The sequence below is a fragment of the Haemorhous mexicanus genome, chromosome 17, assembly GCF_027477595.1.
Source record: "Haemorhous mexicanus isolate bHaeMex1 chromosome 17, bHaeMex1.pri, whole genome shotgun sequence".
Classification (NCBI taxonomy): domain Eukaryota; kingdom Metazoa; phylum Chordata; class Aves; order Passeriformes; family Fringillidae; genus Haemorhous; species Haemorhous mexicanus.
The window spans coordinates 8,832,439-8,850,974 of record NC_082357.1 but is presented as its reverse complement, the minus strand read 5'-3'; the positions used below and the strand labels follow the sequence as shown (position 1 = coordinate 8,850,974).

General features: G+C 39.3%; 1 protein-coding gene across 2 annotated transcripts in view; it reads right to left on the bottom strand.

Moving 5' to 3' along the window:
- Positions 1-91: 91 nt before the first annotated feature.
- VPS35L (VPS35 endosomal protein sorting factor like) overlaps positions 92-18,536 on the bottom strand; it is a 43,638-nt gene continuing 25,193 nt past the window's right edge. For both annotated transcript variants that reach the window (XM_059862085.1, XM_059862084.1), the window contains exons 25-31: positions 18,275-18,352; positions 17,061-17,175; positions 7,640-7,779; positions 5,878-6,043; positions 3,997-4,115; positions 1,475-1,621; positions 92-976 (exon numbers count right to left, since the gene is read on the bottom strand). In XM_059862085.1, the coding sequence (XP_059718068.1) occupies positions 878-976; positions 1,475-1,621; positions 3,997-4,115; positions 5,878-6,043; positions 7,640-7,779; positions 17,061-17,175; positions 18,275-18,352 (864 nt within the window). In that variant the 3' untranslated portion in view covers positions 92-877. The remainder of the gene's footprint in view (positions 977-1,474; positions 1,622-3,996; positions 4,116-5,877; positions 6,044-7,639; positions 7,780-17,060; positions 17,176-18,274; positions 18,353-18,536) is intronic.

Genomic DNA, 18,536 nt, shown 5'->3' with positions numbered 1-18,536 from the left:
TGAGCCCTCAGCTACTTGCCTGGCAAGGAGGAAAAAAAAAAAACTAAAACCACTAAGCAAAAGCAGCAATAGATACAAGATCTCAACATGGTTCCTTACCATGGGGCAGAAGGGGTGAGAGTGAAATTTTATTAGAAATAATAACAGTACATGTAACTAAATTCCAGAAGAGTAAGGTGATAGATTTGTATGCACAAAGAAACCCCCCCAGAACACACAGGTGATCTGCAAATTGGTTTATTCAGTGATAGGTACTTTGCAAATATAGAGGACTTTGCATAAATTTCCATTTTCCTTTGCAACACTTAAAGATTCCTTCCATTTTACAAAACACCACTGGACTAAAATGAAAACATAAACAGGTCTGTGTAAATGTATTGTAGAAATTAGAGCAGTAACACCTCAGCCATTGTTCTCTGCTACTGGAACCAGCCAGGCAAATGCTGGCAGCATCCCAAAGCAGAGAGATAACTTGGTCTGTTATATTGAAATGCTGCTTTCTGCAGAGGAGAGTGACTATTCTGCAAGAGGCATGAAGTTTTGAGGCTGTGAACTCATTTCTACAGGTTATCTTCCTTTTTTGTTAAAATTACAACAGATTAGATCTCAAAAGGCTTTTGCAACCCTAGTGGTTCAAGATAACTGTTTACTGAATGTAAATCAGCATTTAAAATAACAATGCTATGGTAAAACTGATTCAGAAACTCAGGTTAAATTATTGCACTCAGAGCAGTTTTACCTTTGCTGTGCCCAAGTAAATGTGTCTCACTAAGGCAAGTAACAATACACTAACTCCTGCAGTGAGAGTGTGGATCAGTGATTTCTGGCCTTGCTTCCATGCTCCCTTGTGCAGGTGACTCCTTGGAAGAGGCACCCATCAGGTCCTGGACTGCAGAGGAAGTCGGAGGGCCAAGTCTGTGAAATGACTCATTTCAGGTTCTTTGCTCCTCCTCTTGATGTACTCCAGGGTTTTCACCTAGATTTGAAAAGAAAGGTATTTGGAGATTTTCAGTGTCTCATTTCATAGCCATCAGTTCATCTTTGTGAAGGTGTTTTATCATGCTCATTATCATATATATGTTTCTTAAAGCTCTCAAATGCCACTTTAGAAGCTTTCACCAGGCAGTTCCTCCACAAAATAAAAATGCAGCATTTCTCTTAAAGCTGGTTTTCTGTACTGAACAAAAAGTTAAGAACAACCAACACTTTCAGGTTCCTTAATGCTTGTCATACCATTGAAATTCTAGAAAGATACAGACCACTTGAAATGAGGGAAGCTGCTTGTTCATTAAGAGGCATTTAGAAAAATAACTTGTTGGGGGTTTAAGATAATTTGATTTTTTTTTTTTTTTAAGATAGTAGCTTGTAAAGAGATGAGGTTTATTCAGATCAAGAAAATGTTGCCTTTTCCCAAATAAAGACTGGAAAAGATATTAACTAAAACCTCTCTGCATTTTCTGTCTCCTTCCCTTACCATAGTCTTGGTGTCAGCAAAGCCATGCTTCTGAGCAAGGTTCCAGAGATTGACTGAAAGCTGGTTCAGTCTGTTGTTTCGTAGGTCCCCGTGAGCCAGAATGGTGTTAAAGAAATAGAGAGCCAGCTGGCTCTGCCTCTTCAGGGTCTAGGATGAAAACAGAAATACTGCCATGTTACTGTACACTCATGCCAAAATACCCAGCTTAACCTCACCAGCCTCTCTGACCCCTCAGAAGTTCAAAGGGCACTCCTTTTGTGACTCACAGCAAGAGTTACAGACATAAAAATACAGTCAGAGTTTTCATACTCCATTCAAAATGCAGCAAACAGCACTAGCTATAAATCAATATAAGCTGCTGTAAATAAAATAATTACTCAGGACTCCTACATCTCATCCCACTCTGGCACAGCACAGTATGAAGGTCTGACACATTTACAATTCCAGGCTCCCTACAACTGCATAGAAATCACCCTCCCACCAACCAACCTTGCACTTAGAGCACCCTAGCTGTAAATTTTTAGAGAGACCACTGTCATAAATATAAATTAATGTAACTTCAGGCTTTTTTTTCCCCCAGTCTATTCTACTTTAATTTATTTATTTATTTAACCAAAGATGTTTTTCCCTGCTATTCTTTAAGGTGATAACTGAAACTCTGGTGATATGAACATATTTGCACCATATTTGTAGCTACTTCCCCTAAAATTGCTGAGGAGGGACCTTAAGGAGCATAAGAGCAATTTCCAACCTCCCACAAAGTGGAGAGGATTCACTGCTACATGTTCTCTTGACCAGAAACAGCTTCAACTTTACAGAACTGTCCAGAAGTAAAAATTTCCATTCCAGCACTGTCACACAAATGAAGCATTCTCTAATACTGTGAAAAGACCACACTGTGTTAACAATAAGATGCATTGTTCTCTTCCAAGTTGCCATTTTGGTGAAAGGATTTTATTGTGAGAAAAATTTATTTTCCTTTATAGCTTTTAGAGGAAATGAACCAATAAAAACACAAAATCATTAGAGCCTTGTTCATTTCAATGAGCAGCCAAGAAGATGAATAATAGAAGGTCACCAACACTGAAGCAATCCAAATACCACAGTGATTTTATGACCAGCTTTACTTTAGCACAATTAAAGATCTCTGACAATATTCTCATCACTTCTATTTCCTCAGCAACAACAGCTTCCTCAAACAACTATTCATTCTCACAAAGCAATTTTTATCTAAATCTCTCAATGACTTTCATTCAACAAAGCAAAACAAATGGTTCCTCTTTGTAAATAAGGCAGGACAGAGGAGCAAATCCAAGGCTGCAGAGGCAAAGGCAGGCCAGGCACCTGTATATCTGTGCTGCTTAGCCTTAAATCCAGTTTTCTGTGCAACAACAGCCTCAGTGAACTAACACAGCGTCTCCCTACTCAGAGCATGTTTGAAAGGAGAAAACAAACAAAAAAAAGTCCTTTCAGAAACCATGGATTTCAAGCCCAACAAACATTGCTCCCCACAAATTGCATACAGGAGTCAGATGCAAAAAAATCCCTAATGTACAACCCACATCCTGAAAACTGTTTAAATTTCCTTCCAGGACCTGGAACATTGGACATTCTTAGCTGTGCTAGAATGGCTGTTTCTGCTGCTACTGGTCTGAAAAAGAACTGCTGTTCCCTGAGGTGATGTGTACAATGATGTAGAGGATTTGAGCAAAGGGTATTTTCATTTTACATCTCTGCCATTGCTCAAGGAAGGACAAATAGGATAGCAAAAGCAGAGAAAAGGCTAAACTTAGCACAGTGTCCTCCCAATATGTATCACTTAACACATTCTGTATTGGCAAACACTCTGGGCTACTGTGCAAATAGCCCATCTAAAAAATTCCATCCAATCAATCACACCCTGCCCTCCCATTGCAGGCCAGCAGCCACAGGATTTCTATCAATAGAAGCCATCCAGTAAGGGCTGACTGGAAGCTGTCCATTCTCAGAAACAGGTACATTACCAGAACAGTGAGTTCTCATTATTTCAGCCAACATCAGTCACCTGCCTTTCACATACAATCCATTAAGCTAGATTTGATCCCTCAGAGCCTCTGAATTCCAATCAAGAAATCCAACAGGCTGCCTAGAGTTTTCTTTATTTTATATTGAACAAACATACTAAAGTCACAGTAAAGACAAAACAACTATTTCCTCCCTCTGTACCTCTCTCCTGACATCATCTCAGTGCCTGGGATCTGACACTTCTATAATTACAGGTGGCTTTCATTGTCTCTCCCCCAGTAATAAACTAACTGAATTCTCACTTTGCTCATGACAGAACTGGACATCATGAGGTGTCTCCACCACAAGCCTGCCTATGTGATGGTCTCACTCTCTAAACAAGTAAAAATACCCCATTTCCTTTTGTTATGAGGTTCCTGAAGCTTTTGAAAAGACCAAGTCCTGGTCAAAGGTGGTCTGTTTCTTCAACTCCAAATTACTTTTGCTTTTGTATTGACTCAAGCTGAGTAAGAACATACCTCCTCCTTTCCCAGGGTTTTCAGGTGATCCAGGATCTGGGACACCACTGTCTCACTCAGTTTATTAATTTCAGCCAGGAACTTGGAGTCTCCACCATAGAGAGTATCATTGGAATCAACTGCAGAGATGAATTCAAGCTTAGGTCTGGCTAAAGAGCTATACATTTATTTGCTATTGGAAACATCCTATTTTGAGAGAAGACCACATTTGGAAGTCATAAAATTACCCTCCTCCATGAAACACACACAGAACTGGTTTTTAAGTGCCTACCACTTGGTTGCCTACTATGTCATTTTGATTTTAAGAGCAACTCTCAAACACTGAGAAGAATCTTTTAGCTTAAAGCCAGTCCTGTATTCCCAGATGCAGCCAGGCTCACAAACATCTCCTAGACTCAATGTTAAGCAACATATCATGTCAGTTTTCAGGTTTTCCACAGAGACAGACTCCCTGCTTCCATCACTTTAGAAGAGCATGGCCATCATCTACAATGGTAGCAGCACTGGACCAAACAATTTGTGTTTTATTCAGTAAAAACAGCCAGATTTTCAAAAGAAACTTCTTTTTTTTTCCCTTAAAATAAACACATGATTACCTCAAAGTGATGGATAGAAATCCAAGAAGTCTATTTTTAGTTTCAAAGACCTAAAAGGATTCTTAGGAGGGAGAGAGCTCAAGTTTTTACAACTTATTTAATTGTGATTTTAAACATGTCTTTTGCCCTAATTTATGTTCTATTAAAAAAGTAGGGTAAGAGAAATTTTTAGGCTTAAATATATTCTAGGTAAATCAGAAAACACAAAAGATGAAAGATAATCCCCTGTTTCCAAGTAAACTTCATTTTAATAAGCTAAGGTACAAGGTCCACCTGGAAAAAACTCCCATTGCCCTACTACAGGGGGAAAACTACTAATTTATATTTCCATGCTTCTCTCCATTAAAATCTACTTAATTTAGATTTCTGATCTTGGGATTATGCAGCTATTTTGGTCATATAGAAAATGGAGTGAAAGAAAAAGCTAAAGCACACTTCCTTACAGAATTTGAACAGCAGCTTTACTACAGAGTAGCACTTCCACTGACAGCTCTTTTCTGTACTGCTAACTGCAAGAGGTGTTTGTCATGGTGGTAAATCTGACAGACTGTTCACCAGAACTGCAGAACACCTTCCAGCCTTCCCCTGTGTGAAAGTCTGTGCAACAAAGTCAAACCATCTTGGCCTCTCTGACTCATTAATCTTCAGGATGTTTTAAAGGATTTTTACTTATTACTCTACCTTAATTTAGTAACCTATAATCAGAAGGCAAACATTCAAATTTTAGAGCACATATCAAAATATTCCAAAAATTATTACAAAAAAAGATGACAGCTATTTTTCAAAATGTAAAATCTTTAGAATTTTCTAGCTATTCTGAATATTTTTGTAAGTTACTGCAATTTCCAGAACTCAAAGCCTGCCTTCAAAGCAGCAAATACATCTTTTAAATAATGAAGACTAGGCTTTACATTCTGAAAACTGGAGTTGTTAATAAATGTGGATGAAACACCAACAATGAGCATAAATCAAGTTGATGCTTTAGACTTAAATAAAACCCTTCATATGCATAATCTTTACTTGAAAATTCACATTTATAAGCATTTGCACCAACACCACCAGAGCAAACTAAGTAACCCACTCTGCACTGATTCATTTTAAAGAACAGACTGCACCTGTTCAGAAGCCAACTCCTGGGTTATTCTAAATTACAATACCTGGAACTGGATAGAAAAATAATCCATCCTGTGAGACTGATTAGCCCTGGTCTTCATTAACTGGTGATAAGACAATACTACAAAAGTCCTGGTGGAATGCAAGGAGCCAGAACCCCCTTAGGTATTACCTTTATCTACATGGTAGATAAATGCTTCTTGAGTCATTGCAGACAGCAGATGCAAAACGTTGGTATAAATCCTGACTTTGTCATCACTGTTATCCTCCCAGGTGTAATCCTGGATCACATTCAGTAATCCTCGCACAAGGAACAACACTCCTTGTTCTGGGTGGTCCTACAGAGAAGAAAAAAGATAGGTCAAAACCAACACCACAACCCCAGAACAAAACCAGGATTATTTGCAGTCATTCAGTGGTGGAGAGTCACAGTTTGAGCCCTATAAAAGCAGAACTACAATATAATTAAAGCTGACAGCTACTTTTCTTAAGTGTGCTTCCTGCAAGTCCTTTGAATTTTTTTTCTAGTTTCCATCTGAAATGCCCATTTGACCCATAAGCAGAACATGATCCAGGCAGCCTCCACAGACAAACTTTGCAATACTTTGTTTTGTAGTCATGGGGGAGCAGTACAAAATTAATTGTCAGCTTCTTAACAGCTAAGCCTCTAAAATTAAACACTGGGTAGATTTCATTATTAAAATGGTATCAGTAAGCTGTGGTGTATTACTCATATAATTATGAGTTTCAGAAGAACTCCTACACTGGGAAGTCTGTTACAGACAATCAACAACCTTTTCACATGAAATGAAAAGAAAGACTCAGCTTTACATAAGCTGGGAGTTTTTTCAAGCAGCTTTAATACTGCACCGGGCTAATTCCAGCTGGCAGTTGGAGCAGTGGCACCAAGACACACAGGACAAATCACAGTCCACTGGGGACACTTCCTTTTGATCTTCTGTAAATAGGGAACAGAGTTAGGGAAGCTAATTTCTGAATGCTGGCATCTTGTTGCAAGTTATTTTTCATTAGTGAATCTGAGAGGTTGTTTCACTCCCTTCTTCCACCACCTGCTAATGATCCCAGGCACTGCACAGCCTTCCCTCCAGCCTGACTCCTGCAGTCAGTGACAGCAGTGACATCCCAGGGGCAGCTTCCCCTTCCCTCCACATTTCTGAACAGGGGACACCCCTGCCACTGCAACAGGGGGAATGCACAGCTCTGACAGCAGGGATGTGAACTGCACCACACTGAGTGCTGCTTCACCAAACAGGCAAAGGAAAAAGGAGAAAACCATAAGGGAGGTGTCAGTGAGGAGGAAACTCTCTCCAAGAACAAATGAATATACAAGTAATTTACAATTTCCCCTCATCTTTTAGATAAAAGTGAAAATATTGGAGAGAAAATCGCATCTCTCTCTAAATTTGACAGTTAGTTAAAAACTGGAAGGGTGTAGAATGGTAGTACTTAGTGAAATATTCATCAGAAGAGGAAGGTTATGCCAAAACCCATCTTCTAATTATTGTTTTCACTCCAATGATTAGGCAACCTATACCAAGGCAACTGAAACTAACAGGACCTAGAGCTCTATATTTTTCCCCTTCTCATGTATTAGTGTTTTTTGAATACTTAGCTAATAAACCAGTAAATGATGTTTACACAATTAAATGAAGGTGAGATTTCACTCTACCCCAAATCCACTTCTAGTGAGAGGTGCTGCTGAGAGTGGCAGTGCTGTACCTCCACCTCCACACAGCTGTTCTGCCTCCCCAGTTTGCACTGGGGTGAGTGATTTTGCAGAACAGTTCATCTTGTCACAGAACACTAATCCCTGCATTTCCCACTCCAGAAGCCCAGTGTACTCTAAATTTTTAACCAGGAAAGTCAAAATAGTCTGTACTAACCTGTGTGCTACTCATGCACACTCCACTTACCGGAACAACTAATAATGTGGAAAAGAAATTACACAGGAATTCCAGGAGGAAGGCATCAGAAGGTCTCATCTTTCCATCTACACTGATCATTTTTGGCACTTCAGGAACAAGGCTCACTGCAGCTTTGAAAAAAGCATCAGCTACAAAACAAAAATAGAGTTGCCGTTATCTCACTCCAGCTGTGATGGCAGCCATGCCTGTGACCCAATGGTTGTTTTGAATTTGTTTCAAAATTCAAAGAAATTTCAGAAAATGAATGTGCTGAACTGCAAAGAAACCCAAGACTCAGCAGTGGTCTGATTCTTGAGAAATCTGTTAATTTGAATGATGCTGTTTCTTCAAAGGAAGCTCCCACATCACTCAAAACTTCTGAAAGTATAACTATACTCCTTTGCATAACACAGAGACACCATCATTTCATATTTATTGCATATATAATAAGAAATTAGCACAGGATTCAAAATTGACTTAGCAAAGAAATGCTTATGCCAGGAGAATGGGGAAGCCAAAGTGGGGGGAAAAGGTTCATGCTACCTTGTTCACCAATTCATTCACAAAAGGATGTTAAGTTCTAAGGAAGTACCAACAACTTCATATTTCTAATTATTCATAATCCCTAAAAGTAAAATATTAATATAGTACCAGAACCTGGGGTATTGCTGGTTACCTAGATAAAAGAATATTTTCCAAGAATCACAATACAGGAATTAGAGAAACCATCCACCATTACAGCCTTTACAGGCAAAATAGCTATTAAGAGGTTTTTCATAACTCTTTATTATGTCTCTAATCCTACAAAAACATAAATGCCAAGCACTAGAACATCCATTCCTCAGTTTAATAATATTCACAAATTAAAAGCAACAATATTTTCCCTCTTACACTTCTATATATGCTGAGTTCACAAAAAAATTTCAGACAGCAACATTGTTTTGCACTTTCTTGGCAACATTTCAGAATATCCAAGTATCCACATCCCACTCAAGTTTTTGAGCCATATACTTCAAAGCATCCATCAGAATTAATATTGTGTCTTTATTTTAGAGGAACAGAGACCCAGGCCATGTAATCAGCTTTTATCAAAAGCAAAAGGAGAATTCTTGGTGAAAGCCAAGAGGTGTTACGTGGCTGGGATGGAGATACCACTGACAGGCAGGCATGGGCAGTTCCAGGAGCACAGCTTGCTCTGGAAAAATTCATTTGAGACTCCAAGCAAATTTGCTAAATATAGTACCAACTGATATCTAATTTAAGCTTATGAGGAATACCAGAGAAACATGTGCTTTGGAAAATTGTAGTTCTTCTCACTCTTGTTTTTTCAGCACACAAGTGCTCAAGGCACGCAGACCCCTTCCATCCAACACTGTCCTTCCTTTTACTCTGCACATTTGTTTTGAGGTGAAAGAATGTTTATTTCAAACAACTTATAAGTTTAGACAGCCAACCCAAAGGAAGGTAAGTAATCTTTCTCTGCTTTATTTGAGGAAGGAAGGCAGCAGCAGATGTTCATTCTAGCACAAGTAAATGAATCTCTGTCACTTCCACAGTTGTCTCAGCAGAAAATAAATAAAAGTGCATGTCCCACATCACCATACAATAAAAACATGTGACCAGACAGATGAAAAATATGTGCCTTAGAGAATAGTCTGCATACCAAAGTACCCGTGTCTGTGCAGGGAATGCTCCTGCCTTCTGAAGTTATTTCATAACAGGATGAGAATGACCTGTGCAGCAATCAGCATCCACAGCAAAAAAGAGCTGCAAGTGCCTCACCCTCATTTACTGCCTGCTCTCCCAGCAATCACAATCCTTTACATTCTCCTCTAAACTTCTGCCACAGTGCAAACCCAAAGCCTCTTATCTTCAATTTGAAACCAGAAATTTGATTCAATTTACTCTTCCTGCCTCCTGCTGTGAATGAGAGCTGCCTCCTCATGTGGCTGAGCAGCTCCAGAGCCAGGAGCTGCCTGGTTCCTGGGGCTGCTGAGAGCAGTGCCCAGCTCCCCCCAGGTGCTGCCCACACCATGGACCTGCCCGTGCTGCCACCACCTCCCTGGGCTCCCATCTGTGTCCTTGCTGTCCCTGGCAGTCACAGCTGCTGTCTGCACGTGGCTGCTGCCCCCACGGCCACAGGGTCACCTGCAAACCCCACCCTGTCCCTGCCCCAGCACAGTGGGGACACTGAGGCTCCTGCCCCACACTTCTCATCCCTGTTCCTTGCCTTTTCCCCCTGCTTCCCCCACTCAATGCAGCGAGGCAAGCCAAAAAAGCCACACAGCACAAAGCAGTTGTATTTCACTTTGGAACATCCAGAACTGGCAGAGGAGAATATGTTCATTTTGCAGTAAGCCCTGCCAAACTGTGCTAACCATCTTATGCTGGAACACTAAAAGCACATTTATCCAAGATATATGTGCTTCATAAGAAGCAAAAATAAATGCATCCCAATGCAAAGGGTTTTATTACAGACTGCAGCAAATGACCCGTCCTCTAAACATTACCATCCTGGCAGAGAGGTGACAGAGAATGCATTACATGCTCTGAGTCTGGAGAAAAGGCTCACTAAAAAGGTTGTCACAGACCTGCTGTTTTTTCAAGTATGAAATGAGCATCAGTGTTTAATTCTGAGTTACATTAATTATGAGGTTATGCAATGATGGTTTCTCTGCATCTTTAAAAGTCAATTTTTAAAACTATTACTGTAGAGATGTTTTAAAACAAAACCATACATCACTTTTCCTTGCCTCCAAAAGATATAAGGAACCACTTAAAAAGCACTGAAAACCACAACAATCTTATGTTCTTGATTGAAAAACCAAAAAGAAGATAAAAAAGGCTTCTTCTGATGAAGGATGCTGTTTGGTTATCTGCCTAAAGTACAATACTGCTTCTTAAGTGAACTACTGTTCAAGTGGATAAGGGGAGAGCAGCCTGTGCATTACAGCAAATCACCATGATGGAGCCTTCCCCAGCTGCTGTTAATATCTTGTGCAGTGCTCCCAATGTAACATACTTCATGCTTCACTACATTCATCCTTTCACAGCAGCTCCTTCATTTTAGTTGACCATAATCCTATAAATCTTTCCCCCAAGCATACATGCTGACCTTCAGGCTACAAAAACTAACAGCCTTGGATATCCAAGTCAGCACTTCCAGAATGAGCCTCCTAAAGAAGAAAAACCATGTGAAATTGGTGTTGAATGTTCTGCTATTGACAATATTCACTATGACACAAGTACATGTTTAATTACACCTACACACAACCTTATGTACCTCCATATATAGTTCTATATATCAATCCCTCTATATATATAAAAATTCAGCTTGCATTGTATTTTCTGTATCTCTGAGAGCTAATTAAACTGCACAAATTCAAGACTTCAGGCAGGCAAAAGTAAGGAGGAACAAAGTCAGATGGGAAAACAATTAAACTCCTTAAGGCCACCTTCAAAGAGCAAAAGGGAGCGAGTTGAACATACCTACCCAAAGTATTTTTAGTCCCAGCTACAATTACACCAGGCTAAGTCCACCCAAAGGACAAAACCAGGGACCGTGCACATCTTCTGCATTCCAGACCACTTCCCTGTCTTACAGCACTGTCAAACCTAATTTAATACCTGAAGATTTTGCTTCCACATCCAACAGATGCTGGAAATTTAATGAAGCTTGTACTCCAGTGCAAAAAATTATTGGGAAGCGAGCGTGGGGGTTTTGTTACTCTATTTTTTCTGGTTAATAAATTAATCCATTACTGTTTTGACAAGCAAGCATTGTAAACATTTGAATCTCCTTCTTCTCACAATGGTGGGGTCACTGTGAGAGTTTGCTACTGCTAATTGTTCTCCATCTTAAAGACCTCTACACATCACTTCCAATCCACAAACAACCAAAAATTCTTAGAAGGAAAAAACCTGAAATTAGAAAATGAATGCACTGCTGCTTGGTGAGCTGGAATGTACTATGTGAATTCATACTATGAATTAGCTGCAGATAAAAAGAACCAGCAAGATTGTGTTTAAAAGTAATTCAGTTTATAAATACTTAGAGATTTTTAAAAAACCTTTTAATATTCATCCTTATGGCTTTTCAAACAACTAAGCTGAAAGAAGATAAGGAAAAAGGTCCTCAGGAGGGTAGATAACTTAATAAAGGGTGGGGTGGATGGGGGAAGGAGAGGGAATTAAAAAGTTTTCACAGTGGAGCAGAATAACTACTGCATTCCTTAAGGTTTTGCAGAGACATGTCCTGAGGATGAGCTGGGAGGTGACAGTGTCTGCAGACTGGTCTGGAACGTGACTGCAAAGCATCACAGATGGATGTCATGATTCTGAGCAATAAAGCAGCAGATGAACTCTAATATTAGTATGGCATGTGGGGAAAGAAACAGCCCTTGCTATAACTATAGAAAGAGAAGCTCTAAATAGGCTATTTACACTCATGAAAGATTTTGGAGTCATTATAGAGGTTTCCTGAAAACTACATCCTAAACAGCTGTTGAAAAGGCAAGGCAATTATAAGAATCCCTAGGAGAGTAATGGAAAACTGAGGTGCCATTGTATCATTTAGATTGCTACTGGGCATTTATACCTGGAATAATCTAATCTAGTTCCAATCTTCCCATTTCCAAAAGCACAAAAAGATAAAAAAAGGTGCTAGGGCATGGAACTGTTTCCTTATTAGAAAAAGCAATACTGACAACAACTTCTTCAGGAAGTTGCAGACTGCATTATCTCACAGACAGCAAGAAGACAATGAAGCAGGAGTGACTGAATTCTGCTCCAGCAGATCAGCTGCATGCTCTGAGCCACTCACCTAACATTTAACATAAATTAATCCCTAAATTTTAGACTTCCAAGTAGCAGGCCACTGTGGAACTCACTACCACATGAAGTTACAAAGACCAAAAAGTAAAAATGGATGAAAAATATTAAATTCCCAAGGACTGGTCCATCTCTTTTATTAAATACCATGGTCTGGTCTGTACACCAGAAGCTTTATTGAAGGATGTATTAAATCACCTGCACCTGAAAGCCAAGAAGCATCATTCTGCATTATTGTTTCCCTAGTAGATGCTACAAGACACTTTCAAAAACAGGTCATGGGCTAGACAGACTTGAAGAACTGACAAACTGATATAAAGTACTAGTCTGAAAAGCTTACAGAGACAGAGATGTCACCTCTCTCACATCATACAGAAAAGTGATTGGCTGGGATAAAGAGAGGAACAAGAAAAAGCTCAGGGAATGGGAGAAATCTCCAGCTGTGGAAGTCCCAGGTAAGAGAAGAGGTCACAGTTGGGTCCAAAGGAAGCAACACTTAGCATTGCTAGTAAGGAAAGCAGTATGACATCATGCTTTTCCCAAAGCTCTTTTACTGTCTTCAAGGAAAGCAATATTTAAAAAGATAACAGAGTCACCATATACCATTCTCACCAGAGAAACATGAGCCAGGAAGTCCTAGTGTCTGTAATTAGGAAAATCTCTTCATGTTCCTATTTCTCTAAATTCATCATCTCAAATTCTCTCTATTTATAGTCTTCAGATCTATAAAGATTTCAGGAGATTAAGAAGAAATACAAAAAAATGTTATCTAATGGTACTGAGAAAATACTCTAAACCATTATTAGGCTATGATTTAAAATTAGGTATTAGATATTCCATACCATACTTTCTCCAGAGTGTGACTGAAGCATTTAGAGAATACTCATGGAAAGGTAACATTTTCTGCAGTAGAAATGAAATTATTTTCCAATCTACTAGGTGTAACTGTGTTTTAGCCACAACTGGAAAACAAAACAAATTAAGCACTGTATGCTTCAGAATTAACATTTGCATTTGCTAAGCACAAAGGTCTGCAGCAGTTGATCTGAGGGAAAGGCTCTCCATTTTTATGAAGTTTAATGTTTGACAATATCCCAGTGAAATCAGTCAGACAGAATCAGCTGAATTACCTTATTCACTCAGCATGTTATTTCTCAAGTGAGGCAAAGATTTCACAGCTTTTAAAACAAAAAAAGCTGCTTACCACTCATTACCAGAAAGTTATGTCATCTCTACCACCTGCTGAATGCTGTGACCAAACATTAAAAGCTCATGCTGTCTCTTTTTTTTTGACAGACAAAAGTAGTATTTCCACAGAGAGGAAACGTGTGCAATGAAAACCATACCTCTGTCTCAGAAGTGCAGAAGAGTGACACAATGGAGCCTGCATTTAATCTCAATTTAGTCCAAGCACCCCCATGGCAGAAAGCATGACCAATGAGAATTTATTATTCTCTGCTGGCAGCATGCAGTGCTCAGTGGCTCAGCTAAGAGGAATGAAAAGCTCATCTCTGTAAAATCTAGCATCTTCCTTTCAAAGGTGGGCTCTTAATAGGCTCTCTAGAGGTACAAACTATGCATCCAGGGCAAATTCACCTCAAACATTTTAAACATAATTACAGATTCATTTCATTTAAAGCAGGTCTTGGGATCTGGAGATGAAAGAGACAACAGTCATTTTTAATCCATTCTGAACATTCCCAGACAGACATCCATCAGTGTATTACTGCTGGAGTTTCATGAGCCTATAAATTCACAGTTCTGACCCAATTCATTGTCTTGAAGAAAATCTATTCCACAAAAAATTACAATTTTCTAATACTGAAGTATTTGGATGAGTCCAAACTTGATGTGATTGACAGTGTGGGAAATCCAAGCAAGTAATGCTGGGACAGAGGAAATGGGAGCAGTGAGACACAAGGACTGATGGTAACTACTGCTGCCCCTTGAAACTGGGAATGAGGCAAACCCCAAGCTTTTCCAGCTAAAAGCAGATTAGCTGTGGCTCTCCAATTGCTGATAGTTTAGAATGCAATCCTCAGACTCATAAATCCATTTTTTGTTATGACGTGCACATCCTTCTTTTTCAAGAGAGATACATTGGCAATTTAGAGAAATCTTCCTATTGCCAACAGAAGTTGTGGAACTCAATTTTGTTATGTGTTTAAGTGAAAAGTCAACTCACAAACAGCTGGACTCCCCATAGAAACTTAAAACAGAAAAATCCAAGACTTTTCCTTGCTACAAACACCAGCTGGAATCTTCAAGGAGGAAGTGCATGCACAAAACTCATGCATGCACCACTGCTGACTGAGCTATCAGATCAGGCACATTACCTTTCAGCTTTATTTCTCTTCACAATTTTAAACCAATTAAGGTAATTCAAATCAGCATGAAAGAAAGGTTACAGACAAGGCAGAGCTTCCCTTCCTGGCCTAATGCTATCATTAATGGCACACTCTTAAATCTTCATGCTGCATTGGTTTTAGTAGATCAGTGTCTAATTGGCACCAGTTAAGTGACTGGAGTGAAATTTGCTGTTATGAATTAATCAGTCTTCTTACTTTTTACTCATTCAGTTGAGATACAGATTAAACTGAGTGAAAAGTAACTTTCAAGGACACACTATGTGACTTCAGTGCATCAACATATGGAAAGACCGTTCACAAAAAATGTCCCAAGACAGTTTCTGTTTAACACATGCTAAATTACTCATGCAAGTGACATGTCTCTGAGTACAAATTATACCCAAAATAGCTTTGCAAGGGGAGCAGAAAAGTGAATAACTATAAAACCTTGGTAAATGAAGTGAGCTACTGAACATTAGTTTTGCTCTTGCTTCATTTTAACAAAAGCAGAGATGGACCAAATGCTCCTCTCTCTAGCTCCTGGGTCTAAAACTCAGGAGAGTGTGGTTAATGAACATGCATTTTAGAGACTGAGTTCATAATACTTTGCATATATCTGCTCCCATAGAAGATTTCAGGATGGGGATCCTGTAAATTGTTTAGTGAGTGCACTGTATTCATGTGTCAAACAGCTGTGCACGTTTGCAACCCTCACACTGAAAAATCTGGACAATGTTGGGGCCCAGGAGTCTCACTCAGAAAAGAACTGGATTACACAAATAGCTGACAAGCAGTTTATAAGTTGAAAGATATTAAATCACAGACTGGGTCCCTGACTCAGGGTCAGGGAACAATTCTCAAAGACCAAATATTACAGAAAACTGCTTTGGATTTGCTTCCAATAAGAGAAGATCTGCAATATAGCAACAATAATGAAAATTGACATACAGGATAAGGTAAGCTGGTCAATTAAATAAAACACCATAGAGAGAAAAGGTGAGCCCATTTTATGTAAACTCTGAAAGCAACTGCACAATGCTAATGGCACAACAACAGAGTCTGCAGATCTTTTATCTGCACAACAAACTTGGACACAACAGTCAGCTTTACTCTAAATCCCTCTGCTTTGCTGTATGGGCAACATCAGATTCAAAACAAAGAAATGCAACAGTCACCATGCACTAAAAGTCGTAATCAGCATCCTAAGTCAGCTTGTTTGTGCAGCTGGAACTCACTGGTAAATGCAGAGCTTGGAAAACAAGCTCTCGTGAAGAAGCACAGAGCTAACACAAAGAATTAACAGCCACAACAAAAGATGTTGCAAAGTAATCCAATTTATTACTCTCACAGCTCCACTGGAAACATGTAAAGGAAAAGCATTTACTATTGGAGAGCAGACATTTAAAGTCAGGATTAAAATTCCAAAACAAAGTAGAATGACATCACTTCAAAAAGGAAAAGAAAAATACTGCAAGCAGTTAAAAGTATATGAAGACTCTTGGAATAAGTAACTGACTTCCATTTGTGACATGAATGAGATCATATTAATTGGTAATACAGACTTAAAGTTCATTCTGATGCCAGAATAGCTCCCATTTTTTTCCCCTAATCACTTTTGGTCAGAATCTACTATTACTTAACACTGAACTAAGAGGATAGCTGAAAATGTGCTCAGGCACATTTCAATCAATAATCGAGATCCAAAAAAGAAAATATATTTTTCAGTCTTCAAGTGATCTGATATTACACCATTGTTTCACTCTGATATAGTGGCACATTTTCCTGGCTAAGCATTTGTCAAGCAGGTGCTTTGATAGCAAGTTTCTGCTGTCACTGACCTAACCTGGAATTCTTTCCCAGCTCATTGGTGAATTTTGTCAGTCTGTGAACTACTACACAGATGTTTTTATTTCTTTTTTCAGTTATAACAAAGCACATTATTTGTGATTAGAGTGCTTGCATAATTATGCAGGAGAAAAGCTTTCCATGCTTTCCATAATTCCTAAGTAATTTAGGACAACCTACCTCGTGGCCAGGACCATGTCAGCTACAGTCAGCTGTCCTGGCTGTTGAGATCACACTGAGGAGATGCTTTAATGTGACAAGGTTTTGCTTTAACAGGGTTTGAAACAGAGCTGTATTTTAATTGCATCATAAATATACATATGACTTAGGATATCAACCAAGTTATTATGAAATTAGAAATGTTTCTGAAACAAGAGAACCTTTAAGTAGCCAAATTGCTGCCTTACCTTGTGAAAGGCACTGATTTGCCAGAGCAACCTGCCCAGAGTGTAGATACAGATTGAGACGTGTGAAGATGCTGCTCAAAGATGGAATTGTAATGAAGCAGAAGGCAACACAAGCCTAAAGTAAATTTAAAAAAAATGAATAAAATTCCTATCTCAGAGTTATAACAATCTTTACTGATTTAATATGCAACTAGGAATCAAAATCTGTAAATCAGTTTTGAGAAAGATTTTCAATGCAAAGTAAATATTATGTGAAGCCCAAAATCTGCAATTTTAAATTTCTAATGAGTATTTTAATTTTTTTTTTGTTGCTGTTACTAGATAAACTCCAAACTGACTCTCTATGACTGTAGCTCAAAGAGTTCCTCTCTCCTTGCAGCTCAAGACCAAAAGCTAACTAGAAAAGGAGATGAGTGTCCTCAGGGGGAAGCCATGTGCCAGGTGGTCAGAGGAGGTGCCTGAGTGTACAGGAGGAAGCAGATGTAGCCCAGGTGCTGCAGCTGCACAGCCCAAAGCCCTGGCCAGAGCAAGGAGGGCCCAGGCAGAGAGAAGCTGCCCAGTGCCAGCCCAGGACAGCACACAGCTGCCAGGACCTGGAGCACACACAAACAGCCTCCCCAGTGCAGATGGACACATCTTGGATGCACATTCCAGGTTAGAAGAAGGGAACACAAGCAACCTGGATATCCTGTGATGGCCTGGGCACAGTTCAAGGCACATGTGACCATCTCTATACAGGCTCAGAGGCACTAAAGCTGAAAGGAGCACCTTATTTGAAATTCAAATCCTGATTGCAGCATATCAGCACTGATATTATGAGACAGAAGTTGGAATATATTTTATGCCCTACCTCCCATTCTCTCTGTGACCGAGTTACATAGAAATTTGGTATTTTATTTCAAACATAATTTGAAAAGCTGAGCTTTCCAGAACTCACACAAGCACCTCTCTGGTAAACCTTCCTTTAGAGAGGGAGTCAATCTTGCTGCTTTTTTTCAACACAAAGCTGCTATTAGATGGGTTGGGTCTCCTTTTTCTTAAACAGCAACATTTGGCTTCAGAGAGGAAAGACTGCTCTTAACAAGAGAAAATGGGACTACAAACAGTGTCAAAAAATACTAACACAGTGGTTTTGCAAAAATGATAAACTTAGGTGGCAGCAGACAGTATTATCTGCAAAGAAAGCAGGCTGAGAGTTTATCAGTCAGACCTACCCTGACAAATGCAGCAGTCTTTCTGGAATGATTTCCTTTCATCACCCTTCTGGTTTCCATTGCTAGCTGGTTCACAGACTACACACACAAAACAAAAGCAAACCATTAAGAAAAATGCCCAGCCTCAGTGGCAAATAACAGCCTGCAGGTTTTACTGCATGCATTTAGAGAATAGCCAGTGTCCAAAGGAACTCTGATACAGTGTGAAACCACTGTACTATTTACTTTTTATTGGGAGAATTTTAGTGACTTCCTTAAAGCA